This window comes from Siphateles boraxobius, unplaced genomic scaffold (genome assembly GCF_051911475.1).
Source record: "Siphateles boraxobius isolate OS27281-9 unplaced genomic scaffold, OSU_SipBor_1 12, whole genome shotgun sequence".
NCBI classification, from domain to species: Eukaryota; Metazoa; Chordata; class Actinopteri; order Cypriniformes; family Leuciscidae; genus Siphateles; species Siphateles boraxobius.
In genome coordinates this window covers 4,130,978-4,156,215 of record NW_027508722.1, presented here as the reverse complement: position 1 = coordinate 4,156,215, position 25,238 = coordinate 4,130,978, and the positions used below count along the sequence as shown (strand labels likewise).

The window sequence follows — 25,238 nt, the reverse complement described above, 5'->3', positions numbered from 1 at the left end:
CTCCTCTTTTGGCTCACAAACTCAGCTTCTAATGAAAACGAGGTGGATAAAAAAGCTTTCTAAAGACCCCCAGGCTGCTCCCGAACATTCACATGTTAAGTGACAGCTGCCTCCAGCCCCTCGCTCTCGTTCATCCCTCCCTCTCCGCGGCAAGCGCAGGGCAAACTGAGGCGGGCTACAAAAGGAGCCAACCATCCCGCACACAAAACCCCCATGACTATTCAAAGCCCCCACCACAGCTACAAAGACGACTAATTACTGTAAGACATCTCTGATTACTTTTCAAGTCACTTTCAGTCCTGAAATTGCCAAACAAACAGAGAACAGCAGAGAAAGCGTGGAGGACTTGTCAGAGTTTCATGGGAGTTACGTGATGATGAATGTCCACTTTCTGCTCCATTGCTGCTTGAGAATAGAAGCTCCTATCACCACTGTGTCTAGGTGTCAAATCTCAAATAATCCTTCTGATTGGTTCCCATGGGGGAAGAGAGGGAGAGTGAGGAGAGGTGTGTATAGCAGGTGCAATGAGGACAGGGGAGGGGGAAGAGACTCAGGTGTATAACAAACACAGTTCTCTCATTCTTTTGCCACACAATAAGACTCTACCCAACACCTGCGCTGTTACTTGGCCTTATCCTTCATCTCACACAAAAAAGACTCAATTGCTCAATAGAACAGGAAACTAACATATGGAAGAGAAAATTGAAGTCCTTGTGAGACCACCATAAATTTACATACTGTGCCCTCAAAACCTATTTGGACACTTTCACACTTCAAAATCCATGATGTCATTGATGTAGCATTTTTATCAAATACAAGTGCAGCTTTCATGGAATTCTTTTAGACACACACACACACACACACACACACACACACACACACACACACACACACACACACACACACACACACACACACACACACACACACACACACACACACGCATGTTATGTGGGGACTTTCCTTAGACATATTGATTTTTATACTGTCCAAACTGTATATTATATCCCCGTACATTAACCTTACCCCTAAACCTACCGATCACAAAAAAATTTCTGCATTTTTACATTTTCAAAAAAACATTAGTTAGTGTTTTATAAGCTGTTTTCCACATGGGAACCAAAAATGTCCCCACAAGAAAAGCATTTTGGATATTGACATCTTTGAGGGGAAATTTTTCCACATAATGTAGGATTTACCAGGCCAGGACCAGTAAAATGTCTTCACAAGTTCGTTCTCATAATATTTCACTATGTAAGTGAGGACACTTGGCCCTCACAATTATAGCCACACACACACGCACGCACGCACACACACACAAACTTACAATGTGTTTCTACACCATTGATAATAATATAGGTAATGCTAGACAGTGAAAGGACTTGGATTGCTAATCTAGTAATTATAGCTAGGTTTTATAGCACAGAGCAGCGTTCCTCCTGTAGGGCCCGTTTACACCTGGTAATAAGATGCGTTTTGGTCGACTGGATCACATGGTAGACGGCTGAGACACTTACCCGTTTACACCTGGTGTTTTAATCCATCTCTTTTGTCCACTTTCAACCATTTCTGTCCTAATTTCTTTGAGGGGAGGGTCGGGTAAATTTATGGGCTATTCAGATCTTCCGATCTAAAGGACAAAATAAGCTCGAACAATTTAAATATGAACACGACCAGAGAAAACAGAAAAACATGCTTTCATTTCTGCTCTGACAGCTGCAAGATCACGCCGAATACTGTGAGTGTGTGTTAGAAATCAGGAATGGTGAGAAAACGCTGTGCTTGGTAAATTTTTCATCTTCAAACCAAACTTGGGTCTTCAGTCGACAAAGTTTAATTCCCTTGCTAGCGCTCTTCCCATAATGTCTCCGTATTAGGTCAGTAGGCGGAAAGCAGGCGGATTTTTGCGGCTGTTCGAACACAATCCGGTCAAATGTGTTTTCGACTGCCTCTGAATGTGGTCGAAAGTGGACAAGCTCAAAACATTTTAGACCCCATTAACACCTGTATTTAGCGTCCTCCACTCGTGATCCGATCGACCAAAACACATCTCAATACCAGGTGTAAACAGGGCCTAGGTGTAAATGGGTTATTGTCTTGCTCCATTTCCTGACTCCAGGCAGTGTAAATGATCACAGAATACAGTGTAAGAATGTGGGTCTTTGAGAATGCTTGACCTTGAGCATAAAGAGCTGGGGCGACGGTACGGTGTGGGTCATCAGAGTGGACCCCACCCACGTAGCAGGAGAACCACTCCCACCAGACTGAAGCGGGAGGCAGTGTCCACAGAACAGGGAAGTGGAATGGGGAAGAGTGGGAAATAAAGATGAAAGCTCGCAGAAGAGCGGCAGAGTGCACACATCCACTTTATGAAGATGAATGAGTCCCTCTAATTCAGAGGGGACCAGCAGAAGAGGGGATGACACGGCCACTACACTAACCACAGCACTTAAATTATTAACCCTAGCCCATCCCCCTATTGAGACAGCCAGGAAAATAAATTAGACAAAAGGAGGAGACGAGGAAAAAAGAGGAGCAACAATGCCTGTCACCCTGACTGTCCTGGGAAAGGAAATTCAGTGGTGTGATCCCATGAGGTCAAGATGTTTAACCTGACCAGGCTCTTAAACAGAGACAGGGCATCAATGTCTGTCCTGAGTTATGGTCCTTAAACAGAACATTCTGAACTTCTTTTTGTGATGTATGTGAATTCACATGGCAAGAATTTTAATTCTAGATACAATTTGGGTAGTAAATTGTTGGGTAGCAATGTGCATTCCTGCCCTGAAATCTTTTTCATCAATACAATACTTATATTATATTCTATGCGTAACATTAGACATGCATGAGATCATTATTATAATAATGTACAAAAGATTTCTATTACAAATAATTGCCGTTCTTTTGAACTTTCTATTCATCATCAAAGAATCCTGGATAATCATGGTTTGCACAAAAATGTAAACATCTCAACATTGCTAATAATGAGAAATATTTCTTGAGCAGCAAATCAGCATATTAGAATGATTTCTGAAGGATCATGTGACACTGAAGTACTCCAATAATGATTCTAAAAATTCAAATGAACTATGCTATGAAATAAAGTAAGAATAAAGTACTAAAGTATAAAGTAAGCATGAAGGTTCACTCGGCATATGCATATCGTACGAAAACATTCAAATGCGATTATACAAATTCATACGAATTAGCCACAATTTCGCCAAAACTTAAAATAGTTACGAATTGCCATGCGATTGTGTTGATACATCTATCCATAAATGTATTATTGATCTATGTTAACAGATAATTCCAATGTAGTAATTCTGAGAAAGAACCAAAGAGAGAGTGACGTAAGCGCCGTCTCAACACTTGGCACTGCTGATTATAAACCCAATCTGACAGAGACACCTGATCCAGGCTCCCTGATCACTCAAAGGAAAAATCGAATTTTCCTCTCATTGACCATATCGTTTACCCAGTGTGTGAATCATATGATAATGTTGGTCAGGGAGTTGACTGTATTTATGCTATTCACTCCTATGGCAATGTCAGTCTTACAATCTACAAACGAATGTATTCTGCAGTTCACATGCTATGATGTATATAGCATATTGTGCACAATGGACTGTAAAGACTATTTAAAGTCTCTGATATGAGTAATAATTCACTTCAGATCTATTGTCTGCCTGGCAGACTGCTGCACATGTGAAATGAATGAGGCTTGTATGTTCAGAGAGTAGCAGATGAATCAGCGTAATGCCAAATGGTTTGCAGATGTGCCCAAATTTGATCACAGGTCCCCTGTGTGTAAATACCCAGAGAGCCTTAAAGTGGATTAATCCAACAGACATGTTCTCCTCCCCCACCGTTCCTGCTTTCAAATCAAATAACACACAATGGGTCCTCCAGTATATAATTAGCACCTCAGCGGACATATCACACCCTGTTTTTGAGGCCGTCCGTAAGCCTGATGATCAATGGAAAACTACACAAGGATCTCCTTTGGGCAGCAAAATCAAAGTGTCATTCCACAAACACAGTGATGTGTCACCAGAACGTTCACTTCCAAATACAACTGATGATGACTGTCTCAATGTGAAGAGCTTCCTTGCTGGGATATTGAAAATTAAACCATCACAGGGGATTAAAAACAAGGGGTGACAAAAGAAGGTGACAGAAAGAATGTTTGACATGTTTTTAAAGAGTTCAGTAATGGTACCCTTTTGAAAAGGTAGTAAGCTTCGAGCTACAAACAAAGTTGTTACTGTCACAATACGTTTGTAGTATAAAATGCACGAAGACAAGAAAATCACAGGAATAGTCTTTAATTCCAACTCACTTACAGGAATGCACAGGGAAACAGAATCACCATTCTGGGTACCATTACTTAACTGAATCACAGCCATATTATCATAGGCAACAAAGGACAAAGGAATAGACAGGAACTCAGGATATCAATTGGCAGGAACTAATGAGATAATGAACAAGAAAACAGGTGAATGGAACGACTAATCAAATAAACTGCAAACTAGGTCAAACAGGCAATTAATGAAGACAGAACCAAAACACAAAGAAAAATAGCCAAAACAGAACATAACTGTAACAGTAGCTCCCACTCCCGGAAGGTGTGTCCTCACGCCGTAAAGAGTCCATCTAAGGAGGGAGGGCGGGGGCTCTGGAGGAGGATGCAGAGCTGGCAGAGGATAGGGAGACAGGGATGATGACAGGAGACAAGTCCAGGGTGGTGAAGATGGTGGGAGGAGCCAGAGTAGAGACAGGAGCAGAAGGAGTCCGGTGTAAATCCAGAGTCCAACCAGGACGATTCCCCACAGCGGAGTCGAGGGAGGGAGGAGCCATGGTGTAGGAGTCCTTGTCGGGGCCATTGGGACTACGGATGGAGAAGGAGCCCAGAGCGCAGACAGAGAGCCGATGGATTGGCACAAGAGTGCAGGGTTCGGAGTCCACGACAGAACCGGAGAACCCCCTGAGGTAGAACCAGAGGGCTAAGGTGGAGCCGGAGGGACTAAAGGCTGAGGTGGAGCCGGAGGGAGGGCGGAGCCATACGGGTGGAGAAACGGCGCTCAGTGGATAGCTCACAAGTCCATGGCATAAGAGAGGTGACATCCAAACAAGTTGGAGCCGGAGGGTCGAGGGTGGAAGGTGGATGGTCCAGGTGGAGCCGATGTAGGGAGGAGCCAAGGCGGAGGAGTCTAGATGGTGGACCGAGTAAACGGAGCTCATTTTACAACAATAGTCTATTTACTTAACCATGAATTGCAAATTTCAATCAACCTGCTTTTTAAAAATTCTTTATGCAAGTAAAAGAGTGCTCTGCCTTCGGAAGCTAGATGAGCCAGTGTGTTTCTCAGAAGTGTGTTTCACCGTGCTCCATCACGGCTCTGTTTGCAGGTTATATGTGTGTGTAGGCTCATTTGAGATGAAGAGTTCACAGGCCCAGGATAAAGAGAGACAAAGACACACAAAGACTTTAGCATTCTCAGGAAGCAATGAATGAGTGAATGAGGCCCGGGCAAGAATCAAACCAAAGGGGATACATTTTTTGTAGTGATGCACCTTCTTTTTTCTTTTTCTTTTTTAACAAAACACCAAAGTTACATTTTCAATTTAGCTGAAAACTAAAACCAAAAATAAAGTTTTTGTAATTAAATTTGAGTGACTGGGTATCTGAACTTATTATGCTCTTCAGTCTGTCGTGGACTCGGGGGATAAATTAAAACTTTCATTGTAAAGTTCTTCGGTAAACAAGCTGCCTCTTGAATTTTCAACTGAACAAATTTTACATATTGCTATTCTAATTTTTGATCACTCATTCACAAAGCTGACATGTTTACCTGATGTAGCTTAATATGTAGCCAAATGCGTGGCCCTTTATAAATATGAATATAAATATTTGGTTGCTGAAATTTTGGTGCATCACTATTAAATTTTCACATTTTTTAATTTAATTTTTTATTTATTTTAATTATATTTTATTTATTTGTTTGTATTACCCTGATTAATAATTGCAGTGAAATTGCAGTGTAATTATGTGTTGTTTTATTTATAGAAGTGTAACAATCAAAGAAAAAAGATTCATTAACACTTTTGATAGTCTACTTCAGACATCCTACTAACTACTGTATAAGTAACTTTGCAATTATGTACACTTATTTTACCAACCTGATCCCGAACCTAACAGTCTACTAATACTCTAATGAGAGATACTTGATATGCAGTTGCAAAGTTACTTACTGTATGGTTAGTAGAATGTTCTAAAGCGGACTATCAAAATAAAGTGTAACCAACGATTCTTCACATTTATAGATCTCAGAATTGCTAAGACAAGTATCATTATTACTATTATTCATAATCGTACCGACAGCTAAAACTTAAGGTAACTCCTTAGGTAGCATTTGTGATCCAGACATGAATGATTCCTTAAATCATGTGTTTTATTAAGGAGAGATGAGCTGTTACTTTAATAAAAGATCAGACGGACCATTTTCACCAGCAAACTAAAACAGGTAACATCCCAACAACATACTTACAATAATCCCATAATTCACACTGAAGGAGGAACCTGAGCCATATCTAAAGATTAGAAGCAACTGCATAACATCATGCTAAAACCCAATCAGAACACCTTAGCAACTGCATAGCAACACCCTGGCAACCAGCATCATGGCAGCAAGGTTTGAAGGGGCAAGAAGAGAATAGTTAAAACATCTAGATTCTTGTGTTCCTCTGTAGACATTAAGTATAAAAATAGACTACAGGAATGGCAGCGGACGGCTCAATTACTGTTGATGTAAGTGAGACAGTGAAGAGATAAAACAGAGAGACGAGTGTTACAACTTTTCTATTGTGGAAAGATAAGAGAACTCCCACTGTAAGATCCTGCGTTTTTCTCCGGTTCGTCACTGTCTCATCTGAGTCTAATGTGCTTTCAGAGTGCTCGCTCATGTGTGCAAGGGGCCCCAACACAAACCTGCGCCCCACTCTCCTCAACCAGCCTTAACACAAAAGAGCTCTCCTCTGAGGAGCTGCACCTCTCTCTCTCTCTCTCTCTCTCTCTCTCTCTCTCTCTCTCTCTCTCTCTCTCTCTCTCTCTCTCTCTCTCTCTCTCTCTCTCTCTCTCTCTCTCTCTCTCTCTCTCCTCACCCACAGGGATCTGGGATTTATGGCTATAGCTCAAGCATATTCTTTGAGCATATTTGATAGGGATTCTTACCCGGGCACCATGGGGACAGTGTGTTACAAGCATCAGATTACCGCCTTTGATCAGCTTTATTCTTATCACAGAGATTTTTTGATCAAAAAAGGGCCATTGCCCACTCAATTACCACTGAACAAAGAGGTCTGCCATATTCCGGATGTCCTCAGGAACAACGTTCATGTTTTTTTTATTTTTTTTATTTTATTTTTGTGGTCATGTTACAGTATACCGTATAGGGAAGCTTGTTCCTTGAAAAATAATTTAAAAAAAAGTTAATTGCTACTTTTTATTTCAGCATTCAGACTTCTTTGTCACAATTGTTAGTTTATATCTTGCAGTTCTGACTCTTTTCTTTGAATTGTGAGATATAAACAAGCAATTGCGACAAAAAAGTAGAGAAATGAGGGGAAACATTTTTTATTCGGTGGCAGAAACAAGCTTTCGTATGTGATAAGAAAATTTCATATAAATGAAAAATAAAAATAAAATCATTGGTTCTTATATATCCACATTCTTACACATTCTTTTTTTAGTTATATGTTTAGTGTTAGTTATAAGGATTTGTAGTTTTAAATCTAAAAACATAGGTAGAATGGCATAAATGTCTCTCCACTTCAATGAACTGAACTGAGCTTCACTGAACTTTACTGAACATACCGTACAGTATGATGTCATGAGAAATGAGATGCTATACTTCATAAGACAAAAGGGTGAACACCTTGGGTGGAGACCATTAAAACTGGTCTCAATAGTAGCACAAAAGAAACTTGAGATTATTCAATATTCAAATAAAAATCTGTAGAATAACGAGGAACAGAAGGGAACGAAATTATGGTCATGAAATGTGGGTAAATGGTGGACATAAACAGACATTTTTAGAATTTCATTTTTTTTTAAAAAGTCATACATTTTATTTTTGGTTTTGCACTCAAAATACAAGTGAATGAGTAACAGTGATCATGTGACTCAAGCACAAGATTTTATTTTTGAACACTTAAATCCCGCTGGAGATTTTGATCATCAGGTTTATTATCAGGAATGCAAACCGTTCCACTTGAATGTTTCATGTTTTCTATTAAATTAGAAAATAATTCAAAATAGAAGCAATTTCAGAAGTGTTCTCAGATGTTCTTGATAGGGATGCACCGATACCGATACCAGTATCGGTATCGGGCCCGATACCAAGCTCATGTACTTGTACTCGTACTCGTAAAAATACCCCGATACCAAAGACCGATACCTCACGTATATCCTTAGCTTATATTTCTTAATTCTTATGAGCACTCTTCCTGCAGTTATAGTGTTGCTAGATTTAATAGTACACTCTAATATTTCACTTTACACTTTCGGCTGTGATTACATTGTTACTCAGTGTTATGTTAAACATTTGTTCTGTGATTTCTTTGGCACTATATGACAAATTTGATTGTCTTGTTGTCTGTGATTTCTTTAGAACTTTGACAACTTTGTGACAGGCAGGTAAAAATTACATTCATTATGTCCTTGGTTTTGCCCTTTGGAGGTTATTGGTCACTGTGAAATTTGGGCTTTGAAAATTTGTGATAAGCACAATAAGAATGATTTATTTTTTTAAGTTTATTTAAGTTGTTGAAAATAAAGATGCTGATTTGTTCATTAGTCTCATTGTGTTGTTCTTAGAAAATTGCCACATAAAACGAGAAAACCCACCAGTACAACAGGCATCGGTATCGGTATCGGCGAGTACCAGGAAAAAAATATCGGTACTCGTACTCGACCCTTAAAAAGTGGTATCGGTGCATCCCTAGTTCTTGACCTCAGTGTATGTGAGAAACTCACAGCAGGATCCTCCAATGGAGGCAGTCTCATCTCCATGGCCTTGAGCCAGTGTCGCAAGGCCCTGATCTGCCCTCTGAACTCACTCTGCCACTGACTCCACTCCTCTGAATCCATCCTATGAGAGAAAATACGAGAACACATTTACACTTCACTTATACAGTGTTGGTCGATGATTGTTCAGAGTGAGCAGAGTTTCAATATAATTTTAATTTTAAGCTTATTTCTAAATATAAGCGTTTTAAACATCATGCGTTTCGCATGTTTTGGTCACTACATCATTCACAGACTTACATTTGTGGTACTTCAGAGTACCCATAATTCTTAAATGTACATGTTAACCATAAAGAAGGAGTGGATGAGTCCACATGTTTGACTGGTAGTGTACTTTTTTTTTGTGTGTGGATATTTTTCTGTCTACCGTTGTCTGTTTTGTTGACTGTCTATTAGTGTCTGTACTTAATCAGTTCCTCTTATTACTACATACACAAAATAAAACAACATTTTGACAAGAGGCTTGTTACTGTGTCATAATTAGAATACAAAAGAATATATAAATAAAGGTACACTATGTAACAGTTTTTTGTTAAAAATTAACCAAATTTAAAGGGGACCTATTATGCCATACTAAGATGTAATATAAGTCTCAGGTGTCCCTCAGAATGTGTCTGAAGTTTCAGCTCAAAATAGCCCACAGATCATTTATTATACCATGTTGTAAATGCCCATTTTTGAGTGGAAGGGAAAACATGGCTTGTTGTCAAGAGTCACTCAAAATGTTGGTTTTGCCAAACTGGTATACACCCATGGGATGGGCACCGGCAATGCCTGTTTGGGTATGCAGCATTTATTGGATGATATCGGAAACCCCTGTGTAGCTGCAATGGGGCTATCTTTGCAGGAAAGAGTGCAGAGAGCCAGACATTCAACTGGTAGTAGCAAAGAAGTGACTGCCAATATTTCCTTGGTGAATGAAAATTCTCACAAACGCAAGAGGAATCATACTCCTGATGATTCCACCAGGCCCTCCATGTCCTGACATGCCTCAGAATAAACAGGAGAGGGCCACTGTAGTCCAAGAGCAAAGGATGACACACAGTTACACATTTTGGCAGCATTACATGAGTGAGCTGGTAAGCTTGAAACAAGTAGTTTTCCAGTCTGCACTCCCTGCTGCACCCTCCGAGGTTTCAGAAGGTAGCCCGCATTCTGACATTCTTTCTCACATTTTAAATGTGGGCCTTGAAACTCAGGAAGAAGCTAAAGCTCCAGCCACCACACAAGGTGTATGGATGAGCATTTCCAATACACAGCCTTCTGCATCTATACCTGTGGCTGAGGATTATTCCCAGATTCTAAGGAAAGCCTGGAATAATCCATAAGCAGCACTCCGGTTTAATGCAAGTTGTAGGCGGTTTATTAAATAAAATTACACCCCTGAGAGCATTATAGGGAACATGCCTTCAGTTGAGAGAGAGAGATCGCAGTCTTAACCACTTTGGGGTCTGATAGGGTTAAGGACAAACCTCATTATCCTGGTAAAAAGTGTCAGAAGACAGATCGGTTAATGTGCCAAGGGGCAGCTGTCACGTTACGCTAAACAGAACCCATAATCAGACAGAAACTTTCACAAAACACGGTTTATTTAGAACCGGAAAACAAAGACCCACGATGGGGCAAACAAATAGTAACTATGACAATAACTACACTTGACAATTCTGGAACTGGAAAATTCACAGACAGATCACAGTACTCCCAGAACCGAATGTTAACAAGACGAACCAGCACTGAGGAACAAACACCGAAAGCTTACATAGAACACAATCACAAAGGTAACGGTGACACTGATGAACATCAATACTAACGAGGGAACAAGGGGCGTGGTAAGGACACGTGATCACAATCACAGGTGACACTGATACAACATTAACTAACAACGAGACGAGGTAAAACAAGACAATGCAAACACATAACCCAAAACAACCGGCCATGTGTTTGCACACAAAATAAGAGACAAATACATGACAGCAGCCCAATTAGGAAATGCTTTGGCAATAGTTTTGGTTGCTTTGAGGAAAGTTGTCAATACAGAGCAGCGCGATGTTATGAATTTGATTGACACAGCACTCATCACGCACTCACAGCTTACCAGGGATATTGGAGCATCAATGTCTTCAGCAATTTTAGCCTGAAGACAGATCTGGTTAGCTCAGTCATCTTTGCATGAGACTATTTGGAAGGAACTGACTGACAGCGAAGATCGACCTATTTGCGACTACCGAGACAACCCATTACGATCTATGTTGTTCCCTGAACATCCTTTGGGGATAGATGTACTATATCAAGAATGGCCGGAAGAGTTATTGTACACTTTTCCTCCTCTACCTTTGATTCCCCTGGTGCTCAGGAGGGTAGCATTGGGCCGTCACATAGTTTTACTTGTGGCCCTAAAGTGACCATATAAACATTGGTTTCCAGCCTCTGCACGTTTGGTCCAAGAAAGTCGATCTCTCTTAAGTGGAGGGCCAAATCTGGCACCGAGACCAGAGACTGTGGGTATGGCCTTTGCTCAACAACTCTCTAAAGACTTAGATGAAGCTGCATTAAGGACAATAAATAGTTCTACTGCACCCTCTAGGTGGAGTAATTACTCTAGCAAATGGCGAATTAATTGCAACACCAGTTTGGTTTTTTGTTTTCTTCAATCATTGTTGGATTCGGGGATATCAGTTAATACCATAAAGGTCTACATTGCAGCGATCTCCCACTTTCACGCATTAGTGGGTGGTGTAAGTATTGGCAAACACTCTTTGGTGTCTCAATTCCTTAAAGGGTGCTCAGCCAAATGTTCAGCCAAAAGAGTTAGTGAATTGCACTCTTTATCAGTCAGTGAAGAGGGCTCGAGATGGGAGACGGAAAAAACAGGGGTTTTCTCTTGCCAAACTCATCATTCCTTCACAAGGTACAGGGTTGGATAATTCTTCTCTATGTCCTATTAGAGCATTGCACACATACATTGAGCGCACTTGTCCATTGTGGCAGTCACAGACGCCAACTATTCATATGCTTTGACAAGAAATGTGCAGGCAACCCTGTGTCTAAGCAACAATTATCTCATTGGATAGTGAATACTATGTCACAAGCTTAATCCAACCAGAATCTACCTATCCCTGGTGATCTGGTTGCTCACTCTACCAGGAGCATGGCTACTTCTTGGGCGACGCTCAAGGTGGTTGCACTCTCAGACATCTGTGCTGCAGCCTCATGGAGTACTCCAAGATTTTATAGGATTAATTAAACAAATCCGAATTATTTGGGGTCGGCTTTTTTATCTGAAGCTAAATTGCCAGGAGAGGGAAAATATACTAGTCCATCGTGACCCTGCTGGTATAAGTCATCCAGGATAAGACCGTGGGGATGGTCTAAGTGAGGTCAAAATAGATCGTAAGTTATGTCTATAACTATGGATTTATGAAACCAAACGATAACCGTCACCATCCCTTGTCACTCAGGATGAGCGTTCCAGGCAAGAGGAAGTGGTTGGTACATCCAGATGTTATATAGACAACCCCTGAGTCAGTCACCTGACATTGTTTATATTAGGTCTTGAGGATAGGCGGAAGCATGGCATTATTCAGGATAAGACCTTGGTGATGGTCATCGTTCGGTCTCATAGTTCCATAGTTATGGGCATAACTTACATTCTCTATCATCATGAAAGTGTTTTATTTGCATGCATTTTAAAGCAATATCAGTTTAAACTTCTGATATATGGTTTTCTGAGCACACAAACCCTAAGCCCGCACACAGACAGCGTGTCCGGTTAGTTTTTAAACAAATTTCTCTTTCACGTCTTATTGCACTTAAACTGTCAAATACACACAAGGTTATGTCAAAAACACACAAAGTACACAAACACAGTCTGTGGTGTCTGTGAACGGAAACAGCAAGTAAAGAAATCGCATGTGTATATTAGATCTGTGTATTAAAGCGATAGCAGTTTACAGCAGTACCTTCTGCTATATGCTGTTAATATGAATCAAACAACAATAGAAAAACAAAATCACTCACTGCTCTTGATTGAATAACTTTAATAAGAATACATGTCTTACTTGAATGCTGCTGTTAAATGCTCTGGCGAGGAGATAAACATGGCGGACTGTGAACAGCTCGCTCAGGGGAGGAGCAAAGCTAATAGGGCAGATTCCGTGCCAGTCATGGGCGGGGCCTATTAAAATGTGATGTCACAATAGAGCACATTCCTGAACGGCTTATTTTGAAACACTAGCTATGTTGGTGGCTAGCTAGGGTGATTCTGTACACACACAGCAGACACATAAATGTTCAAAAACAATATAAAAGTGATTTTTTATTATAGGTCCCCTTTAAATACATCATCAATCCTTCTTTCAAAACGTGTTTTTTTTCTAGACCAGTTGGGATGGTTTTTGCAGGAAATTGTGCACATACATCACTCGCCTGTGTCACGTTATATCCGTAAATAGAGAAAAGTTGCTCATGTGTCGTAACAAATCGGGTCCTCCCTTAAAAATCGGGTCTCTATCAACAATCACTTAATATTTGTAAAGTTTAAAATAGGTATAGCTTACTATATGGGGCATAAAACAAATTGAATGTAATGTCTTTCTGATAAACTGTTCATTAATATTATTATTAGTAATAATATACTATTAAGTGGATAATTGAACATCATTACATTATAAATATTTGGACATTAAACAATTAACATGTAGTTACATAAAAAAATATTTTGAATACATGCCCTGCATGGAAAAAAAAAGAAAGAAAAAAGTCCAAGCCCAAAATGGCTAAACACCAAGCTTTTAATTGTCTTACCCAGAAATTGGTCAGGAAATTAGCATTATTTAAGCAAATCCACTACTTAAATAGCCATTCCTGTCTCAGAAAAAAAAAAAACATCAAATGTAGAATAACGTTTTTGTCAGAACATGGGAAGTTGTGTGTGGAATGTTGAAACAGGAGTTGCATGGTGATGATCCAAAGCGTTGTCTTCGAAAATCTGCTGAGAAATAATAATATGCATCTCTACCACAGTGAAGCATGGAGGAAGAGACTGTGTCATTGTGTGAGGAGCCTTTTTAGCTGCTGATATTGGTGAGATACTTAACTGTGAAAAGTCAGTTAATGCTTTGGAGTACAGGAGAATATTGCAGAATGGCTTGCTTGCCACAAATGACACGTTATTACCTAAAGAGGAATGATCAGATGTTATTTTTCAACAAGACAATGCTACTGCACAAATGGCAAAGACAACCAAAAAGTGGCTAAAGAACAAGTCCATCAGGCTCATGTGTTGGCCTGGTCAGAGTCATGACTTGAACCCTATAGAGAATATTTAGATGAACTGGGAGACATTTTTCAACGACTCATAAACTGTTTGAAGCCATCAACATTGAGTGAAAAAACACTGACACTTCTTCCTGTAAAAAGCTGTCTGCAAATTTACCCACACGGCTTAAACATTTAAAGAAAACAAAGGGGAATGCTATTCTGTGCCAAGTTACTTTATCTACTGCATTTGTGCAATTCTTGCTAATTTCCTGACCCGTGATTTGAGAAAAGACCATTAAAAGACCACTAAATATTTTGCAATTTTTGGCCAAGCCCATTTTTTATTTTTGCCCAGGAGTGTAGGGTAAGTGCAAATGTGTGTATAAACTAAGCTATCAGGCTAATCGGGTATTCTATGCTAATACATAAGCTATCTCATTAAGGCATAGTTCAAACAGCATTTATCATAACATGATTTTGTAGAAATTGTAATCAGGCACGAAAAAGAGTGCAAAAAAGTAATTTGAGCCAATGGGATCGCTTGGGGTCTTAACAGAGACCCGATTTCAAGGGAGGACCTGATTTGTCACCGCACCTGCTACTTTGACGCGTGTAGGTGAGGCAGTGGCAGAGGTTAGTTTTTCCACCAAGCGAGAAAGGTTCACATGAAGCAGCTAAATCTCCAACATCTGGGGAATCACCCCTTTAAAAAAAAATAGGTGGAGGAAGTTAAGCCAATAAGCGCAGTTATTTGTTCAGGCGCTCTGTCAGAACTATTAAAGGGATAGTTCACCCAAAAATGAAAATTCTGTCATTTAATCACCCTCAGGTTGTTCCAAACCTGCATGATTTTCTTTCTTCTGTTGAACACAAAATACGTTATTATGAAGAATTTTAGTAACCAGACAATTGACGGTAGCAATTGACTTCCATAGTAGAAATAAAGAAATAAAAGTCAATGGCTACCGTCAACTGTCTGGTTACCAACATTCTTCAAAATATCTGAAAATATAATTTTCATTTTTGGGTGAACTATCCCTTTAAATTGTTTAATAAGTGGGGAGTCAATATCAAGACAAGGTTTAATATATAAGATACTTAAATGTGCTCAGAATTCAGAAATTGGGTATAGTCCTGAGAATCCTATTTGTACCTGCACATGTGGGAGTACAAGCCACGGTAATGAAATAGTCAACAAACTGGCCAAAAAGGCAATTAAATACATGAATGTTGAAGTACAGATTCCACTGAGTAAAGCAGAGATAAAAGGAAAATAAAGAATTAAAGAACACGTGAATACAATTGGCAAGAAATGTTGGACAGGGAAATAAAGAACAGACGCCTACAATATCCCATACAATATCCAAAAGTTGTCAAAGGGAGAATATGCTTTAATAGTAGGAAAGACAATATAATTATTACTCGACTTTGAATAGAACATTCTGGTTTAAATCATTCATTGTTCACAATAGGGAAAAATCAGACAGGATTCTGTAGTGAAGCAGAGATTATTGCACATGTACTACAACATTGTGGAGTATTTAGCAAGGAAAAGGGGGTGTTGTTTAAGAAATTGAGTGATACAGGTATAATCAATTTCACTATCAAATCTTGATGCCTTCAAGAATAGAGAGAGAAATACTTAGTTAACTTAAAATAAGAGGATTGAAAAAATCACATATTGCATGCAAGTAATTTTATGGTCCCACAGAAGTGTCTTTAACTACTAAGTATTAACATTTAAATTAATAATTTGACAGAATGTAGTTCTTGTGTACATACGTGTTTTTACATTGTACTTGTGTGTATATATATGTATATATATATATATATATTTTTTTATCCATAATCTAATCTAATCTAATCTAATATAATATAGACATGACCTACAGTCATAATGCTCTACATTTGTGGAATTTATTTGAAAAATATATGGGATTTATTATTAAATGAAAATATAAACTTGAAAATGAACATTGCGTTTAGTTTACCCATATTGTCTGTCCTTCAGTGCAGCTGATTCCTGAAACAGATGGACACCAAACACACGCTTATTCCATGCACATATTTATTATATTTTCATCACGAGCATTATTCTACCTCTCTGTTGATCTGAAAACATACCGTAGAGCTGTCAGCATGTGGAGAAAGGCACGGCACGGACACAGTTAATGCAGGGAGACCAGAGAGGCTGTCGGTAGCATAATGGCAGAAAGGCAGTCCATCCATAAATGTGTCCCCCTCTGGGTTCTGTCTTTCAGCCTACAGATTTAACATAATGCCATCTGAGCCTGTCATTCAACTTCCCTACCAGCAGAGGACACCATGCACGAAATACTGGCTCTTTCTCTAATCACTATCATCATCTGCATTATATTTCCTGCTTGTATGTTTAAGTAGTATAGTGATTATTCATCTTTGTTCTTCAATTGCTTGCTTTGTAAAAGTACTTTGATACATGATTACTTATAGATTACTTATTTACCAGTTATTTGCTGGAATGTCATGATGAATTATGACAATTAATGAAAACAAACTCTACAAGACGGGAACTGATCTTTCCAAAATAAATTTATTTACACTTAAGTATTGTGTTATTTTTAAAAACTAGTTTTATTATTACCAGTATCTCTTAAGGAAATAGTTCATCCACCATTTTGTATTTCATACATCTTTTACTCAAATATAATCTTCCATATATTGGTAATAATTCAAAATTCTATTCTTCATCTTTTTATAACACTTTATAGCAAGTTAGTGAAACATGCAAACATATTTTACATATACAACATCAAAAAGAGGAAAGAAAGAAAGAAATATAAAGAAAAAAAGTCAAGTACTTTCAAAAGTCACAACAGTATAATAATATAAAAACAAGCAAAGAAAATGCATGGGAGGCAACAAGTGACCAAACAATTTTTGTCACAGGAAATGTAAAAAACAAAAACAAATGAGCCTAAATACATTGTCAATCATGCAATCTGTATTTATCCGTATTATGTAAATGTGTAATCTTCTGGAGAAGTGCAACACAAGGGTATGTGTAGTGTATTTAAAGATTTAAGTCAAGTGTTTTATTTAAAAACATATTTTGGGGCTAGAAACATTGTAGGCAGTAGAACTTAGAGATTCTACATAAAATGTCCACATTAATGGATCCAATTATTTTGTGTAAATTCCAAAGTCCAGCTCCCAGTGATATCCAAGGCAAACTTCAAGGTAGCCCTAGTCTCTAGTGTCTTCATGCAAATGGCAGATGCAATGGAAGAAGGAACCCCTCAGTAAGGATCTAAAAACATTAAAAATATACTATGAAGCAACAAAATGAAAAAAAAAAAAAAACGCAACAAAATGGGTGAATGAAGGGAAACTAAAATATACTTGGTACAATGCAAAAACAAACCCTCATAGAGAGGTAATGAATGTGAATGTATAATAAACTACCTGAATGTCTAAGGATGTGGGCTGCTGATGAGCATCATTTATCTTGTGATCCAAGACCAAATGTGTGGCATCATCAAGTCCATATCTAGTAACTGATGATCTCTGTGGGGGGAAAAACATGACAAAACACAAAGTATAAATGACCCAAGCACAACTATTATATGGCTGAATGATGTCAATAAATCCGCAGGAAAAGCAAACACATGACATTCAGTTCATTAAAGCAGCTGCTCAAGATAGCAGAAACATCATCTATCTGTTTAAAAAAGCACAGTGACAGAACAGAGTAAGAAAGGCTTTGAGACAATAAAATTAGTTTAGAAAAATAAAATCAGCGTGGTCATTACGAGACGGCTGTAATAAATGCAAATTTAGTTCAACTTACAAAACATTTCATCCAGATCTGTCCAGATGTTATGAGTGAGGAATGGATCAGACACCAGAGACATCTGAAATCTTCATTGGATAACACATCAGTGGAGGACTGACAGTGAATCTGGGCCTTGAGGACTCATTAACTGTCAGTCAGGAGTAATGAGTACTTTTGCTAAAGACTTTGGAGAGGGACTGGATCCAGTAAATAAAAAATGGACTTTCATAACAGAAAGCTCCAGTTTTAGGGGACATAAATATTGGCTTGTTGCACAAAGTGATTGCTCCTCCTTTAGTGTTTATGCATAGGTATAGTGTTTTGTTTTTACATTCCATGAAACAAGCTGCAACCTTTATTTGCTCTATTATATCTCTTTTAAATCTATACAAATATGCAAAAATAACCACACTCTTTGTTAATCTAATTTCCTTTTTGTAAAACTTGGTATATTTTCTTGTACATTATCCATAAACCAAAGTATTAAAATAATTTTCTAAATTAATAAGTAGAAATATAGACTCAATAGAAGCAATATTAAATACAGTCTAATCTGAGTTGGATTTTTAAAAAAACCTCCAAAATGCTGAAAGTAACTTGTAGTATGTTGACATCTCCTGAATTTAGATGCTGTATTTAAGTATAAAATAAGAAAATAAAAATACCACTTTCAAAATACATAACATAGCTGTATAAACTGAAATATACCTAAATTAAATAACTTGAACTATGAATAAAGCTAACCAGGTAATTAATACATAAAATGGAAACTTAACCATTGCCAGAAAAAATGATACTGGTAGTTTTTGGAATGCATTTTCCTATACCAAACACATGCAAAGCGGAAAAAAGTCATTCTTTTTTGTCTAATTAATTTCTGTGTATTATGTAACTGTAGTGTATAGAGTCAGCATTGATATAAAAGCTGCAGGACCATGTGGGGTCCAGCTTTAAAATCTGCGGTTGTAACTGGAGGAAGTATATGATGATGATGAGAAGTTCAAGCTGAATCCAGAGCCAGTAGCATCAATGCTGCCTCTTCTTGAACCTGACCTAGAGCCTGTTCTGGACCCAGTCCGAGATCCAGAGGCAGATGCAGCACCACTGACATTGTAGGGACTGTAGAGACCTTTACTGGAAGTTGATGAAGCTTCCAGAAGCCTAAGGCCAGATCCCTCTTCAACCATGCTTCTGTCCATGGCATCTTTGTAGGAGATCTTCAGTTTGGTTTTGGGACATGTAAGATATTTTGTGTAACCACTCACATCTCTGAGCTTTTGGGCTGTACGACCATCAATAGAACCTTTCCTGATTGCCTCCTCTAAGGAGATACGTGCCTCAGCCTCTGGCTCAATAAGGCCACCGGTAAGATACTGCACCTCCAGGAAACGCTGTCCTGCCTCATAATAAAGCCAGCCTTTCTTGAGAGCCTGAGCAGCAGACATTTTGACTTTAGTGCGAGGATCGTCAAATCCATGGAAAGCTTTCTGGGCTAAGTTGAGTCTGTCGACCATTATCTTATCTATAAGACCCTTCTCTGTCGCTTCGGCAACTGGGAATTTATCTCCAGTAGATGGGTCTATTATGCCACCAGTACAAGCTTGTGCCTCCAACAGTCTCTGGCCAGTTATAGAATCCACTAAGTTCCTACGCATGGCTTCAGTGACTGAAACTTTTTCTAGGCTATCTGTATCAAGTATTCCAGCCACAGGACCTGTCTCCTCGGATGGATCATTCCATACAGTTGCAGGAGCTTTGATGGTAGGTATGGGGCTCATTGGATAAGAGGAGGTGGATCCAAAGGAAGACGATCGGGAACGGAAACCACTCATGTTTCCAGATAACATATCAGCAAATTCAGTGATAGAAAGGGTGCCAGAGCGGTACTGGTCGATTGCACTCTGGTCAATAAGGCCTCTTGCAATAGCGTCATCAATGTCATACTGTCGACCTGATCTTCGGTCAATGAGTATAGACTTTTCAACCCCTTCTGATGATGTAATTGTGATTTCTTCCCATTCACACTCTTGCTCTGAAAGTTCAAGGTAAGTCTGATGGTCAATTAGCCCTTTGCGGTAGGCTTCATACACAGACATCTCTTTCCCAGAATCGGGATCTACAATGACAACTCTGCGTTTGCGAACAGAGGATTTGGTAGAAGACTGTTTCTCGCGTTTCTTTTCTTTAAGAAGCAAGAGCACAAGACCTGTGTCTGGGTCTACAATACATCTTTCCATCAGCTGCAGGTAGGTCAGATTCTCTTCTGTGTTCGGGTCAAAGAAGCCCTTGGTGTCATCCGTTGGGTCACTGAGGATCTCGTTCATTTCCTCATCGAAAAACCCTCGGTTGTAGGCAACTTCGACCGGCAAGCGGTGACTCTGCTCTGGGTCAATAATTCCTCCAGTAGCAATCTGGGCCTCAAGAAGACGAATTCCATGGTCTCTCAAAATCAGGCCCTTTTTCATTGCCTGGAACAGTGAGATCATTTTGCCTGTATAAGGATCTCTATAGCCAGTCACAGCCCTCTCAGCAGACAGGAGCTTGTCTTTAAACTCTGGGCCGACAATTCCCATTTTAACGGATTCATTTACTGTTAACTTGAGGTTCTTGATAGGGTCAATGATATAACCTGTGGCTGCTTGTGCTTCCAGCAACTCAAAAGCAGTACCTGGCCTGATCATGTTCTTTTTCATGGCTTGGTAGATAGATAGACGGTCTTTAGTAGACTCCACATGCACGCCAGCAATACAGCTCGATCCCTCAAGATATTTCCGCAATCTATTGCTCACCTCCTCCACTGTTAGTAGCCCCTCATTAAGTTGGCTGACTGTTTGTTCATCAATGATTTTTGAGCGATATAACTCCTCTATTGTTATTTCTTTTCTGAGACCTTTGAAGAGCAGCCTTCTGTCTGCTAGAGACAACAGATATAGCCCATCTTTGTCAACCTTGCATCTTTTCAAAAGCTGAGCATATGAAAGCTTTTCATCAGTTAAGGGATCAACATATCCCTTAACCTCATCGTACAGCTTTTCATTTGTCTCTTTGTTAATATATCCACGTTGTGTGGCAATCTCTGTTGGCAGGTGGAAGTTATATTCTGGATCAATGATACCACCTGTTGCTGTTTGAGCTTCAAGTAGCCTTAAGGCATAGTCCTCGGACACAAGGTCTTTTTTCATTGCTTGGAAGAGGGAGACAACCTTTCCACTATATGGATCCTTATAGCCAGTGACTGCTCTCTCTGCAGACAAGAGCTTATCATGAATTTCTGGGCCCACTACACCTTTGCGCACTGCTTCATCTACAGTGAGCATTTCATTCCTGACAGGGTCAATGATGAATCCAGTGGCTGCTTGAGCCTCCAAGAGACCAATTGCAATGTCTGGCTTCATCATCTCTCTCTTCATTGCTTGATAAATGCTGATTTTGGAATTTGAATCAGTCACCACACCAGAAACACTGCCAGTTCCATACAAGTACTGCTTAACACTTTGCATCTCCATGACATCACGCATAGTCTTTTTCTCTTTCTTCAACAGGTTGTAGGTCTCAAGGTCAATGATGCGGGCATTGTAGAGATCTTCAATAGTAATTTGACGTCTTCTTGTGCTGCCCGTCTGGATGTTACCCCCTTTAATAATTTCTCTCTGCTCCAGAATTTCAATTATAATGATTATCATCCGTTCCTTAGTTATGTTGCCAGAACGATATTCTTCCAGAAGCTGAGACCTTTGCTCCTCAGGTAGTAGATTTGAATTCATGATATCCCAGAGAGACATAGAGCCCTGACCTTCAATGGGTAGATCAACCTGGGTAGTAGTTAGATCACTCTGCGTTTGTTCTTCACTGTAAAGGTATGTCTTCTCCACAACTGTTGGGGCCTGTGGTTTGGAGAGCTTTAGTAGATGTAAGCCTGTGTCAGGATCTGCCATACACTTGTCTTTTAACTGTTTGTATGATATGTTCTCATCAGATGCAGGGTCAGAGAAGTACTTGCTTTCAGCAATGCTGCTGGCCAGCTGTTTGGTAACATAGCCACGTTGAATAGCAATTTCAATAGGAATACGATGACTGTTTACTGGATCAATAACTCCACCTGCGGCCAACTGTGCCTCCAAGAGTGGCATGGCATGTTCTTTGAGGATAAGGTCTTTCTCCATGGCTTGATACAGGGAGATCTTATTGCCAGTGAATGGGTCTTTATATCCAGTGACACTTTTTTCAGCAGAGAGAAGTTTCTCATGAAGCTCCGGACCAACAAGGCCTGCTTTAACTGCATTATCCACAGTAAGACATTCATTTCTTGATGGATCCACAATGAATCCTGTGGCAGCTTGAGCTTCAAGCAAAGCGATACCTGTGTTTTGTCTGAGGAATTTCTTTTTCATTGCTTGGTAGATGCTGACTTTCTCTTTTGTAGGCTCAAGGTAAACTCCAGCAATGCTCTCAGAGCCTTGGAGATACTTGTTGACTGAAGTGTTTTTGCTTACCTCTTTTGGAGTCTTTTTACCTTGTTCCAGCAAATCATAGGTAGACTTGTCAATGATTTTGGAGTCAAATAATGACTTGGCAGGAACTGGTGCCCTTAGTCCCTTAAAGTAGCCCTCTTCTTGTTTCTTGGTATCTTTCTCTGTGACAATTACAATTAAAATCTTTGTAATCTTCTCAATTGTCATTTTCCCAGATCTGTATTGCCTTATTAAGTCAAGTCTTTGCTCCTCAGTGAGATAATCTGAGTTAATGAGCTCCCATATGGTAACTTTTCTCCCTTTAAAATGTCCACTCTGAACTTCAACAGTTTCCTGAGTCATTGAGTCTTTGGTCTGGTCATCAGTATATTTCCACTCCTCCTTTGCATTGATGGCTTGCTCAGACAAAGGAAGAAGCTGAAGGCCAGTCTTTTTGTCAGTGACACATCTTTTATAAAGCTCCAGATAAGTGACATATTCCTGAGTGTTTGGGTCAAAGTATCCTTTAACGTCATCAGTTGGGCTGGTCAAAATCTTGTGGGTTGCATCATCAAAACTGCCTTTCGTGCAGGCAATGTCATGCGGAATACGGTGACTTTGAACAGGATCGACGATGCCTCCAGTTGCCAGTTGTGCGTCAAGTAGCCGGAATCCCTGGTCCTTCATGATCAGATCTTTCTTCATAGCCTCAAACAGAGAAATGGTTTTTCCAGTGTAAGGATCTTTGTAGCCTGTGACAGCTCTCTCTGCAGACAGTAGTTTTTCATGAAGCTCTGGACCGACAACACCTGCTTTTACAGCCTCATCTACTGTAAGTTTTTGGTTTTTAATAGGATCTATGACATATCCTGTAGCAGCTTGTGCTTCCAAGAGATTAAGAGCAGGCCCAGGTCTCATCATGTCCCTTTTCATGGCATCATATAAGGACATTGTTTGTTTGGTTGAGTGAATAATTACTCCTGCAATGCAGTTAGAGCCTTTCAAGGCATTGCGCACATGCTCCATATCAGACACATCTTTTACCAGCAATTGTCCTTTCTGCAACTTGTTATAGAGGTCTTTGTCAATAACTTTGGATTCAAGAAGTTTTGTAGCAGTTACAGGTGCTCTCAGGCCTTCGAAGGCAAGCTCATTCTTTTTCTCTTTTTCCTCTGCCACAGTTAGAACAATTTTGATGATCTTTTCAACTGTAATTTTTCCAGTTTTGTATTGACGGATAAGATCTTTTTTCTGGTCCTCGGTGAAGTACTCTGAGTTTATAATCTCCCAGATGGTCACAGTCTTTCCTTTAAACCTTCCAAATGGCACAGACACAGTTGTCTTGTCAAAGACATCCCTTGTTTCCTCATCTGTGAATATTCTCGCATTTAGAGCAGCCTCTTCAGAGATGGGCAAAAGAAGCAGTCCTGTTTCTGGATCAGTGACACACCTTTCTATTAGCTGGTGGTAGGTCAGATTTTCTTGAGTGTTTGGATCATAGAATCCCTTGACATCATCTGTTGGATTTTGTAGAATTTCATTGGTGGCTGCATCAAACTGACCCTGCTTATAGGCCACTTCAGTTGGCACACGATGACTGTTGACTGGATCAATAATGCCACCTGTTGCTATCTGAGCCTCAAGCAATCTAATGGCATGATCCTCCCCAATGAGACCCTTCTTCATAGCTTCAAAGAGGGAGATCTTTTCCTCTGTGTATGGATCCTTGTAACCAGTGACAGCTCTCTCTGCAGACAGCATCTTGTTGTGAAGTTCAGGTCCAATTAGACCCTCTTTAACTGCCTCATTGACAGAGAGTTTCTTGTTTTTAATTGGGTCAATTATGTATCCAGAGGCGGCCTGTGCCTCCAGCAGGACAAGCCCTGTCCCAGGAGCAATCTTCTTCTCCTTGATGGCTTGATAGATGGGCATTTTTTGATTTGGGTGAACAAGCAGGCCACCAATGCAGTTCTTGCCCTTAAGAACGGTTATAAGTTTTTCTGTCTTGCTGAGTTCTTGGCTTGTGGTGTCACCACTTTGGAGCTTATCATAATCCATTTTGCTTAAAAGTCCTATGTCAAAAAGTCTACTTGCAGGTACTTTCTCACGAATGCCATCGAAATATAATGCAGAGAAACCATTTGGGCCATCAGCTTCATCAGAAATACTTTGACCATTGAGGACTTTTTTGTATTCGGTCTGGATGTGAATCTCCTGGGTGAGTTTCTGAGCAACCTCAAGCTGCTGAAGTTTCTCGCGCAGTTGCTGGTTTTCCTCAGCAAGCATTCTTTCTTGTTCAAGCTTTTTCCTCTCAAGTTCTTGCATCTCTTTCTGCTTGTTGAGCATCTCTTTTTCAGCTGCTTTCTGTTTCATCAGAGCAGAATCCATAGTGGCTTTAAGTTTCATCTTTTCGTCCTCCATTTGTTTTCTTTGACGTTCCTGTTCATCTTTCAGGGCTTTTGACTTTTTAACCTCTTCTTCAAATTGGCTCTCTAACCTCTTCTTTTCATCCTCAATTTGTTTTTCCTTCTTCAAAAGCATCTCCTTTTCTGACATAAATGTCTGCTGAAGAATAGTTTTCTCCTGTTTAATTTGTTCTTGCTGAGCATTCGCCATCTGTAAAATAAGA

At 39.6% G+C, this 25,238-nt stretch overlaps 1 protein-coding gene across 25 annotated transcripts in view; it reads right to left on the bottom strand.

Annotated features, from left to right (window-relative positions):
* Positions 1-16,897: 16,897 nt before the first annotated feature.
* Positions 16,898-25,238, bottom strand: part of plecb (plectin b) — a 156,063-nt gene continuing 147,722 nt past the window's right edge. For all 25 annotated transcript variants that reach the window (XM_077206528.1, XM_077206537.1, XM_077206555.1 and 22 more), the window contains 3 exons: positions 18,174-25,225; positions 17,789-17,890; positions 16,898-17,633 (listed from right to left, as the gene is read on the bottom strand). In XM_077206528.1, the coding sequence (XP_077062643.1) occupies positions 19,109-25,225 (6,117 nt within the window). In that variant the 3' untranslated portion in view covers positions 16,898-17,633; positions 17,789-17,890; positions 18,174-19,108. The remainder of the gene's footprint in view (positions 17,634-17,788; positions 17,891-18,173; positions 25,226-25,238) is intronic.